Source organism: Rhamphochromis longiceps, linkage group LG15 (genome assembly GCF_057381845.1).
Source record: "Rhamphochromis longiceps isolate RC_006_pf linkage group LG15, R_longiceps_female_GT1.1, whole genome shotgun sequence".
Taxonomy (NCBI): domain Eukaryota; kingdom Metazoa; phylum Chordata; class Actinopteri; order Cichliformes; family Cichlidae; genus Rhamphochromis; species Rhamphochromis longiceps.
This window is the reverse complement of record NC_140571.1, coordinates 38,686,508-38,709,913: the sequence shown is the minus strand read 5'-3', so window position 1 is coordinate 38,709,913 and position 23,406 is coordinate 38,686,508. Positions and strand designations below refer to the sequence as shown.

The 23,406-nt window shown below is 40.8% G+C and overlaps 1 protein-coding gene across 4 annotated transcripts in view; it reads right to left on the bottom strand.

Annotated features, from left to right (window-relative positions):
- Positions 1-23,406, bottom strand: part of ptprsa (protein tyrosine phosphatase receptor type Sa) — a 240,661-nt gene that overhangs the window by 100,996 nt on the left and 116,259 nt on the right. For all 4 annotated transcript variants that reach the window (XM_085381289.1, XM_085381288.1, XM_085381291.1 and 1 more), the window contains 2 exons: positions 15,473-15,618; positions 13,115-13,256 (listed from right to left, as the gene is read on the bottom strand). In XM_085381289.1, the coding sequence (XP_085237415.1) occupies positions 13,115-13,256; positions 15,473-15,618 (288 nt within the window). The remainder of the gene's footprint in view (positions 1-13,114; positions 13,257-15,472; positions 15,619-23,406) is intronic.

The following is a 23,406-nucleotide window of genomic DNA, read 5'->3' as shown; positions in this document are numbered from 1 at the left end:
ACTGGCTGGGACTGCAGCAAATGCCATGGGGTGTTCCACCATACCCCGCACCTATTACTCATATTATTATTTTCACTTACTGCAATGATTTAATTTCATCAGCAGCATAATGAGGTTAACTGATTACCCACCGCCACAGCATAGAGACACAGGCTTTAAGCAGCCCCGTGCATTGATACCACAGAGGGAGCAAGGCAGAGTGAGAGGAAAGGAAGGGAGGAGCGAGAGAATGGGAGAGAAAGGGACATGTGTGTGTCGAAGAAGTCGCAAAGAAATGGGATAATAAAGACAGCGGAAGTGGATGAAAGTGGATGTGGATGGAAAAACATTGGCGCACTCTTTGAAAGCCACACACTGGAGTCTGAAAAATTAGATCTTTAACTAATAGGCAGACCCAGCTGCTCAGACTCTCAACAATGCAGTTTCATTGGCTCTGCACCTGTTTTGCAGCCACAACTGTTCACATTAACAAGGGGCCTGTGCTGAGAGGGTGTTTATAAAATACAGATGCGGTACAAATGGAGTAAAGTCCATTTGGTCAACAGAGCAATTTGTTTATTGGGTTTTGAACAACACGCAGAGTAAAGGATGTGAAAAACAGCTGTTGAATTCTGTCATCTGGAATTGACAGTTGGTAAATTTTGATAATAGAACATTTCCAAAGACACAGCTTCTGACCAAAGCAAATTAAACTTTGAAAGAAACCTGAACTCTCATCTCTTCAATACATCTCTCTGTGACATGCCATCAGTTCTATGACCAGTAAGATTCTTGTTGAACTGTTTGAGTAATATACAAAAGGAGAACAGTGGCACAGAAAGATCAAGGGACAGAAGAAGAATAGCAACACGGGGGAAATCTAATCACAGTGTCTCTGGCCCCAGCACTGATAGCCCTCTCCGGATAGCCATCTCAGCTGAATAATGGTTATTATACAGCCAGCACTCAACCTCTACACCCCCCTCCTCCTACAGACACTCAGTTCCCAGAAAGATGTCTGAAGTCTTGTTGATATTCTCCACAGCTAGCACATCGAGCTACAGAGGGCAACATTTGCAGCCAAATCTCCCAAAATATAACCCAACGACTCAAAGACGGGCGATAAAAGATTGCAGAACAAGAAAAAATTCAGAAATGCAAAATACTAAAATAAGAAAGATGTTTACAGCATTGCTTACTGCACTGCAAAGTTGGTTTGTGTGGTCAAATTTCTGGCCGTGAATATCCAGAGCACAATCAGGCTTTTTAATCAGGCCTAAAATATGACAGAAAACACTCAGTTGACAAAAAGAGTTTGAATTACTCCTCGTAGGTTTTCAGGAGTTAAAGGGTTAAAAAGAACAAATTGGTTTTAGACAGTTTTCATTGACGCTGCTAAAAAGCAAACTGTTGACTCATTTGTCCGTGTGCTGTGTATGGAGAGAGGAAATACTGTAACCTAAGAATGTCACAGAGTGTCACTGAATCCTACAGCGGCTCTATATCCCATTAAATTGGCAGTGTGAGTTGTGCCGATTGCTTCTAAATTGTAAGTGGACAAAGGTTGGTGGCGGCTTGCGTGCATCTCCCAAACACATCCTAGACTAAACTATAAAACTATCATTACCACTGAGCTAAACACCAGGTTGACATCATTTTTGCCAAAGAAAGACAAGAAGTGGAACAATATGCAGCAGCTACCACAGGTAGCAGCTATGGTTGACTCACAAAAAAAAGCCAAAATAAGAAAGGGAGAGGAAATTTACAATGTCAAGTAAAGGAAAGTGTATCACTGAAAAGGAAACAATTTCTACCATCAGGCTGAACAGTTTAACACTGTTAGCACTGGGGCCTCATTTCCTGCACATTACAGGCAAAGTAGAGACGTTTTTGTCCATTTAACATTGTGGGTTGTTTTTTGATGTCTTTAAATAACACCAAACCAAGTTTCTCTCATGGTAAATGCAGTTTTAGTGCAGAATACTTTTACTGCATTTACAACTACTTACAATAAGTGCTAAAGTTAAAGATTTCAGCTTAAATTGTTGCACTGAATTCAGCAGAAGTTCAAAATTAAGAAGACAACCTCCGCCCCAAATTTTTCTTTTGTACATTTTTTGTTAAATCAAAGCTGATATCACACATTTTCACTAATTTAACATAGATGAAATATATATATGCATTTATTATTGTTGCAGAGACATAAAGAATGCCATCTAAGCAGGGTGTCGGCTGATTTTTGTATTTTAACAATGTAAGCTAACGCGTCATCTTTTCCTCACCAGCAATTTTAAAATCCTGGAAACCAGAGTCCAGCCTATAAAAAGATGTCATACAGGTGATGTGCTGAACCACCGTGATAGACGCTCCAATGATCCCTTTCCTACGAAGCAGAGAGGTGGAGTGAAAATGTAAAAAAAAAAAAAACATGAAAAAGGCAAAATTGTGTTTACCTTCCTCAGCAAGTGGAAGTTTATCAAACAACCCACAAAACACCCCCCACCCCCGCAACCCCACCTCCTCCTTTCTGTCCTGTCAGGCTCCTGAAGAGTCTGGGTAAGACAGGCGAACTCCAGGGGAGACAGGAGATGGGACCCGGGCCATTAAAGGAAGTGCCTCTCCGTAGAGAGACGTCAACCAGTCAGGTTTAGTTTAGTTTGTGTGCATATATGGGAAGGAAGGACCGTGTGTGGAGGTGTAGTGGGCACGCTGAACCTTGACGTCAGTTTACTACATCAGGTCGGCAGTGCTGCTTTGTAAGACTTGCACATTCCAGACTAGCCTTGTTTAACTGTTAAAAGTAGTTTTCAGTTCTAAGGAATGTTGTGATGCTATCTCGTAGTTTTATTCGTTAGAAACACAGGCAAAGATGCCTGGTTACACACATTAAAGGAAATTTTCTCAACTCATTTTTTTCACTTTGTTTTTTTTTTTTAACTGACCACTTGAGGAACACTGTATAATACACTTGATAAGTTTAGTAATCATGTTTTAGTCATAATCAGTATTTGTAAACTATTTAAAGAGCGTCTGTGATGACTGAGAATGCTCATTTTCCCTTGTAAGGTCAGATAACCTTGCCATCATTCTTCAGTAGTACCTACTCTGTGGCCTTAAAATATGTATTGTCATTGGTGAACCTAGTCATTGTGGATTTGGTTGGATACGTGGAAAGGCTGCTCCTTTAGACAGATATTTGTAGGTTCAGGGCTGGTGTGTGTGAGGGGAATCAAGACATGGTGCTCCTGACATGTGAAACAAAGGTTCTTTAAGCTGGCCAAGCAACTCTGGGCCAAAACAACAACAGATGGAGAGGGCTGAGCTGCAGCGTTGCACCATTCCTGCCAAAGCAATGAATCAAACCCAAACAAATACCAAAACTTCAAAGCAAAGACCGACACTAAGAAGTGCTGGACGACTGCATGGGCTGTCGGTGATGGGCCAGTCACTGGCTAGGGCAATTCTTTTTTTTTTTTTTGCCTGGCTTTTATGCTATTTTGAAAATTTTGTAGGCTGTCACCTTGATAACTGAACTTCGTAAAGTAAAACTCAAAATGTTTGCTACCTGGGAATGAGAGTTGTGTATTACACAAATTGTTATGGCACTGATGTATGTCTTCATACGGCAGTGATTTTCCAGAGAGGTGAATTTATATTCTTTATCACAAGTCAGGATTAATTAATTAATTCAATCATTCCATGACGATGATGATGATGATTTTTGAAAATGGTGCATGGAAATGGTGAATCATGTTTCCCATTTCCAACAAACCATAATAACCATAATGGACAGCCGGTAAATTTTCAACATACATGACTCAACCATAACACTGTGATGGCATCAGCCACACAGGGGTAAATTAGTCCATTTTTTACTTTATTAGTTTGCTTTGCAGTTTTTTTCATTAATCATTTGGTTAAACCTAACACTGGTATTATGAGGCGTGCACATAGTAACATTGTGTGGTTTTTCTAAAATGTTTTGTTATATTAATTATGTTTCTCTTTCTTTGAGTTACCTGGGTTTGGGCGGTGGCTGTTTCCTGTCTGGGCAAAAGGCGTGGCTGAGGACTGAGCAGGACCAACCATGGGCTTACTGGGAGCAGGGGTGTTTTAGGTTTAGTTAGGTTATTCTGTGCTTAGTTAATATTAGTGTGTGTTTTCGTTTTCCCCCCTATTGTGTGTAAATGGTTTGGCCAAATCATTATAAAAGCTACCCTCATGTGTCTTTGTAATTAGGCAAGGCAAGGCAAATTTATTTGTATAGCACAATTCAACAACAAGGTGATTTAGGTCAGTTTGTAAGTTAAGTTGTGTCTCACTTTGTTTTGTTTAAGTTTCTGTAAATTCCTTTTTGTAGAGTTATATTTAGTTGACCTCTTTTATGGGCCTGCTAAGTATGTTTTTGAATTTTGTTAATTTTGGACTTTTTGAGGGTTAAAATAAAGAAAACCCTTTTTGAAGATACTTTTTTGCCTGTGTCCTCTTTGCTTTGGTTGCTTGGTCCCTCACAAACATTCAGCACATGAGTATGGGAGTGAGGTTTATTGTCTTAGTGGCCCATTAGCTTAGTGCAATCAAGTCATAAATCACTGGTTTGGGGACACCTTTGGTGAGCAGAAGAACAATTACGAACATGTAGTGGTTTGAAATGAGCAGAGGACCAGTAAGATGAGTGCTTAGTAATCACTTAATGTCACTTTGGGATGTGAAAAAAAGGATGTGCCGCTTACTGTGAGAGCAGCTGGAATGTTGGGTAAATACGTCACTTAGAAGATGACAATGTCAGGAGGTCATGGGTAGAATGCAGATAATCTGGCTGTCAAGAAAGAGCTCTGAGGCCCTCAGCATCAATTTCATTCAGTATCATTTCCCTCTGTAAAGCAGCCTTCTGTAGAATGCATGAGTGGCGAGTAAAATATACCTGCTACTGAGGAAAAACAAATATGCTATGCCTTAAAATGTGACAACTCGGTGACCAATCCATCTACACCGTTATGTGATGCTTAAATGAAAGTAAATGTGGAAGGATGTGACAGAAAATGTGAGTGTATCCATTAAAGGGCAGAAGTGAAAGCGACACATGTTGGATGTGCTGTTAACCTTCAACGGCCAAAGAGCACAATGTTGTGTAAATATGAACAGTTGCCATTAAATCCAATAGGATCTGGGCTGCTTCCAGAACAAAAGCTTTTTAATCATTAAGTCCTGCACAGCCTCTTTCACAGACTTTGGTTGCCTTCGTGCTCCTGTTCTATACTTTTCCAATAAGTGCACCTTTCCCTTAATTGCAAACCGAAATGCTCTAACAATTTTCATAAAGTCCCAGGTTTTTCAAGTTAAAATATTTGCTACGATTGTGCATTGGTATGTCTCTTGCTTGTGATGCATTACTTATTTTGAACCATGAAAGTCTTCTCTTTGCTTTACTCAGTCTTAGATGAGGCCTATCCTCCTGCCGTGGTAAATATACTACTAGCCACACTGCGAGGCTTCCCATCCAACTTTTGCCACAGGAAGTCTAAGCACGACACTGGTGAGGCATGCAAAACTTCAGGTCTTATCAACTCTGCCAGTCCTGCAGGGCCCGCAGCACGACCTCTGTGTTGTACGACCGCAGTCACCTGGGTTGGTGGCTGATGTATATGGATTAAGCTGGTGGTTCGGGTCATATCCTGTTGCTTGTCTTTATGCATGAACTGGGACACTCCAAAAGTCCTCTCCTCATTCTGTTTCCACAGGAATGACCTTGTCCTCCCCTCTTATTCCCTGTTTAGCTATGGAGGAATCTTAGTAGAGTTTGGGTCATTAGACGCTTTTGGAACGAAAAGTGCCAGAGACTACCTGAGGTTAAGTGTCCACTTGGGGGGGGGTCCACCGTGAAAATTCCAAGTGGACTCCTCCAAGCCTTTTTTGTTCCCACAGTAACAGCTTGTACACTCATTTTTTATACAATGCTTCAGTATGTGGTTGATATCTGGCTGCAAGATAAGACGAAACGGTAGAGAACGTTTTTGTATTTCACTTTATTGAGATAAAATCTTGCTTTTTTCACTGCTTATAAGCTTAGTAAAGCCTAGAATACAATTTTGTCTTATTAAGAAACAGATTATGAAATTGCCTATGGGAGGAAAGAAGTCAACGGCCGCAGGTTTAATCACCAGGGCAATCATATGCTTACAGTTGTAAAAGCCTCCCAGAAGACTGATCTTTCAGTGTAGTCTCCTGCCCCACTCATTGCCGCGAAATGAGATCCATTTATCTGAAATTCCTATCCAGTAATAAACCAATCAGCCAGACACTAACTCCCTGTCTGCTTACCCGTCTTCATCTCTATCACCCAGTGTTTTATTATGGCTGTGCCCAGATGTCTTGGGTGGCTACAGTCACTCTACTTGAACAGAAATTATGTGAAATGGATGGGACTGCTCAGGAGCCATCCACCCCAGACTAGAGGCGAGCTCTTTCCTCTTATCCCACTCTATCACACCAGCTATTTTGTCTTTCCTTCTTTCTCCTTTATCTGTCTTGCTACCACTTAGCTTGTGTTCTGTTTCTTTATCCTCCAATCACACCTGATTACCAGATCACAGGTTCAGGGGATCAAAGGATTCAGTGTCCATAAACTCATATGTCAGTGATTTTTTTTTCCCCTGGAGGGATTTTTCTGGAACAAGAGAGAAAAATAGAGAGAGACTAACAAAGAAGGCTGATAATAGGCATAGAAATGCCAGTGTGGAGTGTGAAAGGGGGAGTACAGTGAAACTTGGGTAGAGACAAATCTTCCAAGACGTGAAAGAAAGTGGTGGAGTCACTGAAGGACAGCAAAGGGGGATATTGGTGAGGAAACAACATGGAACTTCTTAAGCCTCCAATAAGAGAGGGGCGTGAGGGCCATCCACGTGGTCAACAACCACCTATTGATTTGTTGTTTGTGCCAAGCCTGCCCTCTGCTCAAGAATACCAGCAGAGAAAGGAGGAGGTCTGTACATCCATTTATCCTAAAAAAGAGCTGAATAACAACAACATAAAGAACAAAGAAACTATACCAAAATGCATTTTTATGAGTTAAATAATTCAGGCAACTAAGGCATATCTTTTATTTATGCAGGTAAAAAAATCTCACTGAGAGAGACCTGACCAGGAGGGCAGCATAGATAACAAAGAAACAAACACACCTGACATTCAGCACAGGAACTGAACACAAACATGTGGCTCGTATGAAACATCTTATGTTATCAAAATACTTTTTTTGGCAATCATTCTAGTCAGTAAGTGTTGGGGACTAGCAGAAGAGGGTAAAGGTCATTTTAGACACAGGCAGAAAGGAAGAGGAAGAACAAACAGATCTTTTACTGATACTGACAAACAAATTCTGGGTGGCCACTGCCTGCCTGCTAAATTGTTGCCTTTCTTTGTTTCTCTCTATACTGTGCACGCATACAAGAAACAGAGCGAAACATATCACCAGTGTCCCACGCACCAATCTGTACCATGCATTCTTGCAGAGACTTCCGGAAACAGACTATTCCCTTTTCTCTTGTTCACAATTGCTCTGGTTTCAGTGCTTTAATGAATGTTTCATCAAGAGTGCCCAATGCCTTGAAATCCTCCTGTAAAATACATTAATTCAACCATTAAACACAAACATTATTCTGCACTCGCAGACAGTCTTTATTTTCCTTCTTTGTAACAACACTGGTTGAAAGAAAAAGTCAACCCACGGGACCTCTTAACTTCATCGAAGCCACACAGTCTGGCTAGTGTCGCACAAACAGTTACACTCCAACCTTCATTAATGCTTTCTGTAGCGGCCTGGGAGATTTAAACAACAATGTGGAAACTTCTGGGATAAAACCTCCCTAGAAACTTGTTCATCAAAAAGTTTTGGGATGTTTGCAGGACTACCTGCTGTGACGGAGAGCAGTTGTGAATTCCGTTTGTACATACTTTGTCTTACTGTACACTAATAACCAAGACACAAAGTCTCTAGAAAACACTATGTAGATTTTTGCACTTTCATGCATCGCCTTCATGTCTCTTCTAAGGGAATGTGAAAGTTGTCATGATGAGGGAACCAGACTTTGTAGACCCTTACTCACAACAAGACAAGTCTACAAGCCGGAACAAGTAGCCAAGCAACTGATTTGTGCATTACTAGCTTTGTCGGATTATGTTTGTTTGTAATTGTGACTTAGATGATGCTCACACCCCGTTTTACACATAATCGATTTAGAAATCCTCCTAAAACCAATACAACACCAACTTTTTCTCGCAATTGTATGCAACTGTAACTGTATATATTAGTAAGAAGATGTAAACGTCATTTCAGGATGTTACAAAAACCCGACGGGACATAAAAATGAAGTTATGGGTAATATTTCACAACTCTAAATGCGGGTTTGCGCTTGTTAGGTGCGTACAGGGAATACTGATGAAATGAAAAGCAAGGAGGAGAATTTTTTTGTTTTCTCTCTTATCGCCTCCCCTTCTGTTGCAGCCTTGGTTGAAAAAAAAAACTGAATTAGATTGCGTCACACATTTCATACCATAAACTTATGAAACATCAGCCTAACCTTCAGTCGTTCATTCCTCCTTTTTTAGCCTTTTCCACTGTTTTATTCTTTTCTTTACTTTTTTTCTGCTATCATAGCCAAGATCCAACCCCTGTATGAGACATCCACACCCTCTATTTGCTGCTGCCCACTATGACAGGATGCACTTTCTCACATTTTCTTTTTCAGTTACAAAAGAAAACAACAAGAGTGAGAGGAAGAGTGAGAGGAAAAAGCAGAGAGCATATTGTTAGAAAAATTACGTGAAAGGGCCAAAAATGTGTCTATGGTAAACAGACAGCAAAGGTGAAGTTGAGATTGTTCCTTTTTCTATTGGTCGTCTCTGTGGTCAGTAAAGCTAAACACCCAGCACCACTACAACCCACCAAATCTAATTACTGCACCTCCCAAGCACATATTTCACAGTTCTCTACTCTTCTCAAATAACAAGATGTTCAGAAATCGCAGCGCTTGATTGGTGCACTGACTGTGTGTGCACCAATCATCAGGACACCGAATCCCATTAAAATTTGCCATTACCTGCTCCTGCATGAGAGTGGCCAATTTGCAGACACCCCAATCAAACAGTAGTCTCACTATGCCCCATTCCTCTTTGGGTAATAGTGGGTGCGCCCTGAACGTGAACCACATAGTGCAGGTTTGTGGCGAACAGGCAGAGTTTTTAGTCTTGAAATGGTGCGTGCAACTTTTGCTGACCTAAATCCATTATGTGGAAAAATTTTGGCCCATTCATCTTTACAATGTTGCTTTAGTTCGTTGATGTTACATATGCACAGTCCTCTTAAGGTGCCATCACAGCATTTCTGGACTTTGACCAAGCTATTACAACACCTCGAGTCTTTTGTTTTTGCAGCCATTCGGTTGTACGTTTGCTCGTGTGCTTGGGATCATTGTGCTGTTGCATGACCCACCCACACATGACCTCACATTTGACTGAAACAAAGCGCCCAGGTTTTGTGACTCTAAAACAAACCCATGTCATAGTTCATATGAGATGTGTGTCCTGGTACGCTTTGGTTTTGTCTGTCTTGTGGTTTGTTTGGACGCAACTTTGCAAACAAGTTGGAAGCAGCTGGTTGCTATGGAAGGAGTAAGCATGTACTAAGAGGCCATGGCGAATCGCTCATACCTTATCAGCTTATCAGTCACCAGTCATGAGCTAATGAGCATGCTGGGTTCCTTGGTCAACAATCTAAGATGCCGCCCCCCCCCCCCCACACACACACACACTTGAGAGTGGGAAAAGACAATAAGGCTGTGAATGCGACTGGTGAAAAAAGCAGCAAATATAAAGGTCCAGGTCAGTTCTTGTGTGTTGCAGCAAGTGTGTGTGTATTAAGGTAAGGTTTTGGTGCTCACTTATTAAAAGCGCTCAGCAGTTGTGCCTTTTTCTCATCTGTTTGAGGGTACTTCAAACTCAAAGATAGGCACATATTTTTCTTTTTTTTCTAACATTAAAAAAATTGAATATCAGACCCAATTTCATCAATCACAGTTTTTGCTACTTGGGTTGCCTCATGGGAGACTTCATTTGCAGCAGTAATCACAGGGCAAAAGACTGCAGAGAGAGATAAAAAGACGAACACACAAAGAGGGATAACTCCTCATGATCTCCTCACAGCAGCATGAGCTGACGGTATCCCAGTGGCAATGTTGCCTTCCCCCCACCCCTTTGTGCCCACACACAAAAAAGACGAATCTTAAAATCTATGAAAAGAAAGTAAAACATGACAAAAAGCCCACAACAAGCTGCAACTTGTGTCAAGTCTCAAGAGTTTGCTTCATACGGCGGTCCCTCACCAAGGACTCCCAGAGGACTGTAAGCAAGTCTTACTAGAGCCAGATGGCCCTGATCTTAGGTATTCAGCTGCTGCAGTAACAGCCAAGGAGGTGTCACAGTCAGTGCAAAACACAACCTGCCATTGCCGCCAATAAACACATGCACACACAAACAGTGGAGACAACAGATGAGAACGCAGGGTACTGTCATTGTCACGGTATAGTGAAAAAAGACATGGATTAAAGCTAGACTGCACATATCTTTAGATAAAAAAAGAGAAATGCTGTATCGTGAATTCCTGCATGCGCAGATACAATGGTAGATGAATGAACTATAAGCACAGGGTGTGGTCAGCTGCAGCTATTTAGCTGGTACCATTTTAGACAAGCATTGAATTGTGAGTTTGGTGGACACTGTGCTGTTGCTAATTTCATTTTAAACTCTGAGCGAATCCCATGTGCTCTCATGGCAGATGAGTTTTCAGTATGGCAGAGAAAGCTATATTGCAGTCTTTTGGTCTGTGTGCTTATCAGTTACACCGCATACTGTCCAAATAAACTATATGGTCTTACTGTGAGAGAATATTTCTTGCCCTCTGCATATATATATATATATATATATGTGTGTGTGTGTGTGTGTGTGTGTGTGTGTGTGTGTGTGTGTGTGTGTGTGTGTGTGTGTGTATATATCTGTGTGTGTGTATATATCTGTGTGTGTGTGTGTGTGCATTACATTTATGTGTGAGCCATGTAAATTTATTCAAATGTGGGTATGTGGATGCCTATGTGCATGCAGCTGTACAGTCTCACAAATATGCACTGTGGCTTTTTCTAGCCAAGTCACCCATCACGGCGACCCATTTTCAATCTCCCTAGATCCCAGACCACATCCCTATGTTTACTGCGAATGTGTCCCTTGTGCCTTGTGCCATATCCCATAATCCTTTGCCCCAGTGCCAAGAACCAGTGTTGGGCTATTGTCCTCCTCACCTGTTCTGTATTGCCAGTCGCCCGCAACACTTCCTGTTTTCCTTCATCTTTGGCCAACTGTTCTCCATTTTTCACCCCCCTCGTTTTTTCCTCTGGCTTTTCTCCACTTCCACCTTTACCTTCATACTTTTGCTTTCATTTACATTCCTTATTTTTTTCTCCATCACTTTGTTTTCAGTTAACTGAACACCTGAATGAAATTATAATAACCTAAAATCCAAAATATTCCAGTTTCCTAATTTGTCTTTCCTTTTTCCATTCTCAACCCTTGATAGATGGATGCAGGGCCCCCCAGAACTCATTACAGATGGAAAACAAAGAGATTGCACTGCTCTGCTCCTCTGACACTTACTCACATTCACTCCCATCATCACATTCTCATCCCTCCTTAAGTGCTGGGTCTTGCCTGGGCAGGAGAGCTGCTGTCTTCCTCTGGGCTCAAGAGGAAGCCTCGTTGAGCTGATTCCAATAACTTTTCATTTTCCTTCTGCTCCTGTGGACTGCCCTGAGTTTGCTCTGTGCTCTTTCACACAGCCACAAACACACACTAGTACACACACTCATATGCACATGCCAGGACTTGTAGTTCAAAATTTGGTGTGCTTGTTCCTATTTTTTCAATCTCTTGTTTAAAATCGGTATGTGTGCCTACACTTTGCATGCCCTGCGCTTCGGCACAGTTAATTTGCCTTAAAATAATTAATAATGTATCAAACTAAGAATTAATATGGCAGGATATTAAGCCCTTTAAACATAAGTTCAGGGCTTCCAACGTAATTAGACAGCCACACAACAAAGACAATACCCAAGTTAAGAGAAGAGGAACCGTTGCACCGAATGACATCACGTTTCATGTTCCTGCAAACTGCAACATGTTCTGGTTTTAAGACTTACCAGAGGGTTGCATTTTGCTTTTGACAGTTCAAAAGCAAATTGCAACCCAAACATATTTAATTGTGTAATGAGCAAAGTACCTAAATGTGGAAAATGCTGGCATTTCTGCTTGCATAATCACTTAAATTATTAATCGCTTCTTGAAAAATAACTTTTTCAAATCGAATGGACATTTGCAGCTCTATACCTAGAAGACTCCCACCTGAATAGCACCCAGTCATCTGCTTTTGGGGTTGTTTCTAACAATAACTGACTGAAAATTCTGGGCCAGGCCTCTAAAATACCCCCACCGCATGTGGATGTGACAGCCAAGGAGGCCTAGCTTGTGCACTGTCGGCCAGCAATTGCTCAGGTTCATCCAGGCCTGGAAACATGGCAGATGGCAGTAGGAGTGAACAGAGGAGGAAAAAGACACCATGCGTGTGTCCATGAATGCGAGGCAAACAGAGACAGGTAGAATGACTGAGAAAAAGGTGTAAACATGTGACCACATGTGCTTGACTGTCTATGATACCTTCATTCATCACCTCTAAATCGCTGCAAAAAAATGGTGTAATATCTTTACTGAAACTAAAGTACCAACAAATCAATAAAATGCATGTTAGGTATGGCTTTACCACACATTCTTTAACCATCACTTCAGGAAAACCATTTTACACGGCAAAAGAATTTGTATCAAATCAAAGCATCTACAGCTGAAGACATCGTTTTTTATCCCCAAAAAGTAAACAAATAAGTAATAAATAATAAACTAAAAAGAGTAGGGCACTATCTACAGCTGTTCCAAACAGGCTTCACGAGTTAACAGATGTCATCTTTTGAGCTCATGGACGTACGTGTTCATGATTTATTTTGTAGTTACGCCTCTGCACACTGTTACATAATTCCAGATTTACCTCGGATGATGGACAGCTTGGCGCTGGTGACAATCTCGCCTTCGCTGTTCTCAGCCACGCATTCATAGACGTTCTCGTCACGTGGCGCTCGGAGAGGCTGGATTCTCAGAACTGCACCGGCACCCTCGTCAAACTCTATGGTCTGTGGAGTTGAAGTGTAGGGAACACGGTTAAGTCAGACAAATGTGTGATTTGGACTGAAAAACTACTACTTTAACCTGAAGCAACAGGTAGGCAAGAATGGCAAACCTGAGGAAAATAAGATTCTCACATTTCCTAAGGAGATACAAGGACGAGTGTGTCATCGGTGCTCCCAAAATGTGAGAAATCGTTTTCAATTCCACCAAGATATCATTGCTTGGAAAGGTACCGTGTTGGTAATGTTTTATAGCCTGAGGCCATCAGAAATGTAAAAAAAAAAAAAATCATAAGGAAGCATACTCTCTCTACAAACAGTGTTTGTGCTTTGTGATTTTATCTGTTGATTTGATCTTTAATTATGCCCTTTGTTCTCTATAAAGCCTTTTGTTTTGAACCTCAATAAAGGAGCCTCTTCAAAACAAAAAATATCAGACAACGGTCAGAATACTGGTTTGGTTATGATAAAAATATATTATTTGCTATTATTACTATTATTCTATAAGAAGAGCAATGTAAACAAAAACTTACTGAAAATGTAACAATGCGTGTGACTGACAACTGGACAGTTTTACAACAGTAGTCGCAGAAATTGGCCCCTGGCTAGTATTTAAATAGCCTTGTTTGATCTCCCTGAACACCAGCATATCAACAGGCATGTATCCTGAAGCAATGAGCTGAACTTCAAGACTTGGGTAAAAGACTAGAATTTAAATTATGGAAAATCTCGGTTAATTAGCCCTTGATTTGAATATTTCCCATGCCTTTCTCTTTTGCCCTCATTCTGGACGTGTGAAGTGTCAGTGTAGATGGTCAAGACTGCCATTCTCACAGCAAACCTACTCCTCCAGTATCTGTCCTTCCCCGCAAAAGTTAACACCGTCTCAGCCAAGGACTCACTGCTGTGAACTCTGAGCAAAGCATGACTATAAGATGCAAGTACAAGTCTTCAGCAGCCCTGCTGCTCCACTGTTGCACATCTCAGGGCTGAGCCGCTAATTAGGCTAAAAACACTGCAGAGCACGGCATCATGATTGATATCAAAGCAGCTGTCTAGAGGGTGGAAAAGGGAAAAAAACCCCAGCTACTTCAAAACCCCTTTATAAATTTTTTTTTATTTAATTTTATGATAAATGGAGAAAAAGAAGCGTCCCTTCTGGCGGGCTCCTTCACGCCCTTGGCTTTGTTTCCTACTTAGCATGCAGACGAGGCAAACGCACAAACACAACTTGTCTTTTAATTTTGTCCTCAGTGGAAATGCTGATCTCCCCTTGTCGATGGTGCCATTTTTTGCTTTTTTAGCCCCTCCCCCTGTGGCTACCTTCATGCCGCACTGTGCATGTCCGTGTGTGTGCGTACATGTGTGCGCATCCCTGCACTGTCACTGTCATCGTTGTTAACGAAAGCAACTTTTTAATTAAGAGACACTGAGCATCAATCAAGACTTTTAGAGATGCCATCTGGGATGCCTGCCGAGAAGTGAACAACAAACATCATGAATAACGTGCAGAAACATTCACACAGACAGGGCTGTGTGCTGAAAAAAGACAGGAGGGAAAAAATGTGACAACAGCAGAGTCATTCAAATGCAAAAGAAAAAAAAATGGCTTTAGACGAATGAGAAGGTTCTGTATTTCATTACTGACCAGTTTATACTGGTAGACTAGCACACTGCTTAAAGATTAGAGAAGCAAGCCAACAAAGATGCTATCAGCAATAATTTCAAGGCTAATTAAAATGTTGCTTTTGATAAGGTGGTGGAGTGCCCCCAGCTGCAAGAGAAGACTTGGAATTTTGTACTGCTGAGAAGAAAATATGTGGTAAAACGTGTAATGTGGTATTAAACTGTAGGATTGTTATTTGTCACAACAGTAAATATCACAATATATAAAGTAACAAATGGTAAAGAACATTTGTTTATTACACAACTTTCTATTTATCTAAATTTTTAGCAGCTTTCCCCCCCCAATTTACTCCCATGATACTCCAAAATGTTTCAATGTAATGTTCGCTGACATGAAGATACAACATTTTTTTAGGTCAATACATTTTTCGACAGTGACATTTTTTAATATGATGCATAAAAATATTACTGAGTATTTCACCCAAAGCTCATTAAGGTAAAGTAAAGTGGGACAATTCCAAAAAAACGATCCCACAAAGAACAACAAAGAACATTTAGAATAAAGGCTGCACCAATGGACAGCAGGTTTCACTTACCTCTATACGCTGGGAGTTCACCTTCTTTCCTTTTTTGTTCCAACTAACCTTTGGCTTGGGGTCACCTGTTGCCTGGCAGACAAAGGAGACCACACCCCCCGAGACACCAATCTGGTCAACGGGAACTTTTGTGAAGCGTGGTAGTGCTGAGGAGCAAGACAACAGAGAAAGAGGGAGAGGACAAGAAGAGAGGGAGATACATTAGTAGACGAAAGGCAAATGCAGCACCACCAGAGCTAATGCCATTCTTACCATAATTACATTTCTGAAAATACAGACTTTTAAATCCCGGTTTAAGTGCACGCATCCATAGAGAGAGACGCTAGTACAGAACGTCTCATCAACCTCCACTTGGCTCTTCCCTTTCAGTCTCTTACTCTTGTCTCCATAGCACAGTGCTGCATCTTAGTGTTACAACTTCAGAGTTCTGCTGGGCTGGGTAGAGAGCATTGTGGTGTGAATTTATATGTAGAGTCTTTGCTAAGGCGTAGACGATTATTAGCTTAAAATGATTACCCACAGAGCAATAGAGTACAGCCTAGCATACTACCGGCGTTGCTGGGAATACATTAGCGAAGGCAATTAAGAAGATGAGACAGTAAAAATGAGTTTTTGTTTTAATTTGACGCTATTTTTTTTCCAAGTGCTTAACATGACTTTTCCTGCTGGACAAAGTATAGCACTGACTAAGCCACTGCAGCAGTTCAATTCTCACTTGCACTAAAACATACTAAAAATTGATCTGCCCGGGAAAATTGATGCTTTTGCCCGTCAAAAGTTTGTAATTTTGGTGCTTTTGGAGCTGGAATTTTCCCCTCCTGCTTGGGTTGCAGCAAGTTCAAGACAACAAGTCTGATAGAAAGAGAGAAACAGAGAGAAAACAGACTCCTGGGGAACTCGTTAAAATGGAATCATACAGATATGTGGGGATGATCAAACGGCCAGCGCATAACGTCAAATTAATAATTAAGGGACCATGGGCCAACACCAGTCTCCAGGCACTGCTAAACACATATGAAGGAGAGTTCCTGCATTCATTATCTGGTAAAGAGATATACGCAATTGGAGAATGAGGTAAGGGGGAATAGCATTAGACAAGGGGAAGGAAAAGAAGAAGGGCGAGAAGAGGCACTACACAATCCAAATGTTTCTGATGCAAATATCACAGCAACACACACATACTAACTTTAGCCTGCTGAACATTGTATTTTTTTAAAGTGTAAATGGTATTGCAAGACTGTGAGATTTTAAAGCGCTAATTTGATAGTAAATTTTGTTTTCATATATAACAAAATCTCTTCCTGCAGTCTGTGAGAGATGGATATTGTCCACACTGAACTAAATAAATATTATTACAATAACATTACTAACTTCAGAAGCTTATTCTATGTTTATGATACATGCAGAGTATGTATGTTACAAACCAGTTCCTTCTGAATACAAACCTGATGTTACTTAATGAACTAATTTAGGATTTAAACATAAAGAAATTTAAATTTGTCAAACAATGTTCTCCAGCTCACAGAAACCATATAACATGCACGATAAAAACAATGAATTTACAAAAGAAAACAAAACAAATAACACTCTGTTGTTTATTTCACTAGAGTATACTTCCTATATCTACGGTTAAAGGTTGTGGTACAATATAGGTACGGCATCCTTTCATCGTCATCAAGGACCAGGCCTGCTTTATTTGTGCGTTGCATACTATGACCCCTTTTGGCATTTTACACTTTCAATTTCCATTCTGAAACTGCACAACACAGCTTTACACAACACAGCTCCTCTGCATTTGACCTCCCCCTTACAATGCGCTCTCTGTTGAGACAGAAGAGGGATTTACACAGATCAAGCCTGTGGCGGTGGTTCTGCTGAAGGACAGCATTCTTTGATTAGTTTTTCCCCTGGACCATTTGACATTTCCACCCAGTCGCCTTCTCCACCTCTCCCTGTCTCGCTTCATAGGATGTGAGAAATGTACAATAAATGCGATTGTTTGCATGTGCGTCTGAGTTGAACTCGTGAAACGTGCAGAATTTTCAGAACTAAATAGTTTTCAATATTATCTCAGCAAGGTTTAAATAAAGCGAGACAGCTGGGGAGCTGAGAGGAGAACGAAAAAGAGTGTGACCGCTGGGAAGGACGGAAGGACAAGTGTAGCAGGAGGTGGAGAGGTCAGTGGTAAAGAGAACACTGGAAGAGAAGAGTAGAGAAGGTGACGGGAGGTCCAGAGAATCGAGGAGAGGCTGTGAAGAGAGAGTGCTGCATATTTCTAAAGCTTTTATAACTTTCAGTACCTATTGCTTTTTTTTTGTTTGTTTTTTTGGTTATTTGCATTTTTCTTTTTCTTTTAAATGCATGAGATCAAACGGCCAGTTAATACCTTTTGGAAACAGTAATATCTGCTGTACGTGCTGCAACATCTTAAACTCCTTGGCGTCTGGTGTCCATGTACCCCTTATCAGCGAGGCATTTACGACAGTATTCACTGATCACGCCACTAACAATAAGTCTGATTTCTAAGACCTAGATTTACATTAACTCTCATCTAAAGCGACATTCAATAACGACGAAAGGAAGGGTGACCAGGGTTTTGTACATTTTCTGAAAGCCGTCCTAGATTCTTCTGAATAGAAGACATCCATTGCCTGGGGACGAAATAAAAATGTAAAACGCAGCTAAGAACGTCTATCACGGCCACCAGCTCAGCTGTAAGGCGGCACTCACAGCTCGACAAAAGCTAATGCTAGTGCTAGAAAATGGAAAGGTAGTTGTGCAAATGTAAGACACAATATCTCTCTCACGATGAGGACATCAGTCTACGGCCTACAGATGTCACTGCTGTCATAGGTTAATCCCTGGGCGTCACTGTTCACAGAGACATGCATCTCAAATTCAACCTCTACAGAGATTACTGCAAGGCATAAAATTGCACATAATTATATCGCACTGCCTGAAAGTTTTGTCACATAAGGACTGGCAAAAGTTTTAACTCTAGCTCTGCTCTCCTTCCTTGTATTTTTAAGGGCATATTTTTAGACTTTAGTCATCTCACAAAGTGAGTTTAATGTTCTTGGAAGTCAGTAGCTTTAATTAACTTCCAGTCAATTCGGATTAGGTAAAGTTGTCTGCACAATTCATTTAGATGGACTCCCAGTTTAACTGAATGTAGTTCTTGTTTTCAATAAAAACACTAAAAAAGTGTGTTTAAGACATTAAAGGAATAAAATGAATGGTGGGCAAACGTATTCTGCTGAGGTGTTTCTGTGTACCTGTCTGCATATGTTTGACTGGCACTGGCTGTTGAATGTCTATAAAGGTGCAGTTACTGCAGGTATGCCGTGTGTGATTGTGTGAACTCTGATGAGCATAATTAACCTTTTGTTCTGTTTTTCCCAGCTGTGATCCTCTGGGCTTTTGCTGCCAGTTACCACTGACTCCAAGTTCAATTTGAACTTTGCCAACACCAGTAATTGCAGGGTAAGAAAGGTTGAACGGAGCCTGGATTTAAAGTGCTTTGCAATAATGAATAATGGCACAGAGGGTCCTATATCAACAGATAAAATTGTTCACAGTGTTTCCTGCATTGAATGGCCCATGTGATGACGATATGCACTGACACCAGTATCAAATTATATCAAATGCAAGTACAAAAACTGCAAGTCTCTGGCAGCCTTCTTGCTCATTAAGGCTACATTTAGCACCAAATCCTCCAGGCTTCCTTTGGTCCAGTGGGTAAAAATAGCTTTCAGTTCATTTTCATGAAGGCAAAACATTTAGAAGGTTCTCTTTGAACTAGTAGGCAGGTTATATTCCCACTAGTGCCACCTTTTCTGAAAATATATGCACTTCTATGGCTCTAAGGTAACTCGCATGTCAGTCTCCACGTACTGTTGTTCGTTATGTTACCAGAGATGACATTGAAAGGACACTGCACCCACAGTGGCCATTTGTCCCTTCTACTAAAGTCTCCCTCTATTCACTAAGCTTCCCACAGACAGACTGAGGTACAGCCTTGCCTAGATAAGCACACAGAACCTGTCTTTATCTGCCTGGCAGGGGGACGTGGCCTAAGCTAAAATAACCAGCAATAGGGGCCCAGCTATCTTCACAAGGCCCCGAGAATAGAACAGATCCACGCAAACAAGAGTGAATAGAAGAAGGAGGAAAAACTCACACTGTGCACACAGACGCTTGTTTAGCTAATACAGCAACCACCTGCTACTGGCCGCTACCTCTGTTGGACCCGATAACACAGAATACACCAGCACTGTGATTATAAAGTGGCAGAGAGTGGGAGGTGGGAATGTGAATATGAGACGGCTCCATTTACAGTACTTTACTGTTGTCGTTTGGTGGGGGAGGAGGGGTGTGAGAGGAGGGAGGGGACTGGCTTTATGACTAATACGGTAATTGATGGAGAAAAGCTTCTCGGGTCATAAATAGGAGCCATTATCCTCTGAATTAGCAAAGTGGGAGACAAAATGATGCACAACCATTCAGTGATTTGCAGAGAATTGGTAAAGGGCACTTGTTATCCATCTTGCTACAAATAGGTATCTTTCACAGCACACGGGACATTTACCAGCAATGTCTAAAAAGTACATTTGGTACTATGAGAGGTATTACAACCAGCAAATCAATTTCACTTACTCCAGGCTGCTGCAGGATCCTGAGAATAGGGTGGTCAGGATGGAGATGCAGATTAGTATAACATTAATTTTGCTTTTTTCTCTTCTTCTTCCTCTTCTTTTTTAAATGCCAATTTACTCATAATGACTTAAAAGTGCATATATGCAACTTAATGCATATCCCACTCACGGCCCTTTTATCTAAGCAGACACTCTAAAAGCCTGTCTGGCAGGGATAATCTTAAGTCTACTTTGTTCTGCTTACACAGTGCATGCGAGAAAATAGAAACCACAGTGTGTCACAAATTTAAACAAGTCAATTTAGTGACGCTAAACTAAGATTAAACTTAATTTCTGTGTTACCCAAACAGCAGACACATGATCTACAGGGTGCAGTCAATATACTTCAGGGTGGAAATTCCTCATCTCAACATTAACTTTGATTTTTGTAAGGCCTAAAAAACCCCATCTTACTAGGTCAACTGCTGGTCTCGCTTCAGTGTGGGATGTTTCCAGGTGCAGACGGGGGCTAAGAGAATTCAAGGCATCGCAGACTTGCGTGACTTAGCCACAGCAGCCACAGGGTGAGTAAAAGGGAGTGGAAGCTGACGGACTAAGTGAGTGACCTGAGACAAGGGCAACTGGAAGCAACCTTTATTAATCCTTACACAGGTTCCTCAGCCTTGTGAGTTTTACTTTTTCTAAATACAGCTTGTTGATTGAAACCTCCCTTTTAGTCATGTTGTCTAGAGCTGTTGAAAACAATGACTGAATTTAAGCTTTTAGGAGGAAGCAAAAGGTCAGCGCTGTAAAAGAACTGAAAGCACTTGATTCACACACATATAAATAGAAAAGCTTCTCTGCAAAACTGTTTCATCCCTTTTGTTTTCGTAAAACATCACACATTAAATTACCTACATTTGTGTCACTTTGTAACTTGTACGGTGTAACTATATGCATCATAAATCTATAAAGCTAGCAATCCTGGACCTGATCAAAAGCCTTGAACCTTATCAACACATGTGTAAGGATGGAGGGATAGAAAAGAAAAACAGGTAGGCAGATAGACCTTTTAGCCAAATGCACATTCAATTGAACGAGTGGATAGACCCACACATGCAACCCCCCACCCAGGCTTAAACAACCAAGCCCCATCAATCAGGACCGATTCTCACAGGCTGCCTGGGCAGGGGCCATCACCATGGAAACCAAGCCTTTACTTGAAAACCGCTTTGCTTTGTCTTGTCTAGAGGTTTTCGCACACAATCACTGCCAAGCAAGCCCAGCGGGCCAAGGCAAAAAACTTGACCCAGACAAGAAAACAGAAAACAAGACAGAAAAAGTGTCTGCTGCTTGTAGTTAGAAAACTGTAAGTTAACTGTTATTAGACAACATTTTCACCTCCAGCCACAGTGTCGGTGCATGACATGGGTTATTTTAACTTCTTCATTTATTCCTTGTTTCCCTTTTTTCTCTCTTTCCAGTCATAAATGATAAAATGTTAGCTAAATTGTGAAAATCTTCTGCATCCATTATTTACTTAAAGTGTGTATTGAGTATATAATGATGTATTATAATGATGTATTATGCATATAATTCTCCTTCATCAGTTGCCAAGGTGCTTTTGAGAAGTATACTTATCTTATAATAGTGTTTCTGGTGGAGAAACGTGTTCTGCCTGGATGTGGGTTTGAAAAAGAAGTTATATATGTATGTATATAGTCTAAAGTCAGCTGCATATGTTTGGGTTGTACTCGATTCCTAGGCAGAAGGCGACAGAAGAAAGGCTTATTGAATTTCTGTGTTGGGGCGGTTGCCTTGATTGAACAGACAGTGAAAATTATATCTCAAATTCTTCCTTTTAGAAAAAAAAACAAACTAAGGACACATGACGTTGCCTCTGGGGAATTTCTGTCACTTATTTAATAAACTAATACATTTACAGCCAACAGGGCACGAGGCATCTAAAAGTGATGTGCTTGCATGCAAACTACTGAATGTGTGCCATATTGTTTAACTTTACTTGTTGACCACTTCACTTCTTAAAAGTCCACGGGGCATTGCTCAGGATGTGGGAACCCAGGGTTTAAAAGATAATAAATGTGTGTTGGTATCCAGAGGTGAAAAACAGCCTGACCGCACTGCTGTCACAGGGAAGCTGCATTTCTTAAAAGAATGGCACACTTGTAAAATGCAAATTGGTCCCACTGAAACCATTGTTGAAGGCTAAAGTAAAAAGCTAAAGTCACTAAGTATCCTTCAGCCCATTGGAAATAAGTAGGTGTGATTCCTCAGAGAGAGGACGGAAATTAAGCTTAAGTATGTGCCTGATTTCAAAATGGCCACAGAGCGCACACGGATGAGGCGAATTGAGAACAATTTTGTGTCATTTAGAGACTCACTTGAGGCAATTGACACTTGTTGGCTCATTAAATGAAGAAGACACCTCAAATTGCCAAAGGTGTTATAGGTCTGATCAAAACAAAAGACAAAACACAAAAGAGGAGAAAGAAAATGGAGCGGGGAACAGGGTCTAGCATTTCAATGAAAACAAAACAGCAAATGCTTACTGCATCTTTCTCTGTGTTTAAAGTCACATACAAAGAAAAACACCCACCTTTGCAATCTTAGAAATAAGTGTTTTAAATAGATATTTCTTATTTGGAGATTCTTTTGGGACCATTTCTGCAGCAGACACGAGTCCATATAAACAGAACAGTGCAATATTCTCACAATTAACTTAAATTAAGCATTACAGCATTAGCAGTGCATTTTTTCTTTTTTGTTTAATTCTTTGCACTCTTGTCACTGAGGAACAACACATGAATATATGACATGACAGGTGTAGAAATCCAGATTAAATGTGTAGTTAAAACATTAAGATTAGAAAACAAGATGCAGGTGAGTGGGTCGGAGCATTTCTGTCTACTACTTGTAAATGTACAGCTCGGAGATTTCAACCTCTACTCCGCAGCAGCAGGCTTCTTGAAGCAGTAGATTCAAGTCTGTAACTCAATTAAAAATTAACTTGTTTTCTTCTCATTTGAGAGCGGGAAAAAAGTGCATAGAGTAAACACAAGGACCCAGCATGCAACAGCAGGGTGTACATAAAGTTGAACTGACAGAACTAAATCGAGAGCCTCAAACACAATTTGACTGGAAAAAGATAAGGAGGGAGTTGAAGCAGGCAGAAAGAAAAAGAAAAACTGAGAGAAACAAGAAGCGAGAAACCAAGAGGTGAAGATATTGGAAACAGGAACAAGAAAATGTTCTCCACTAAGGGGCTTCATTTTCTTTTCT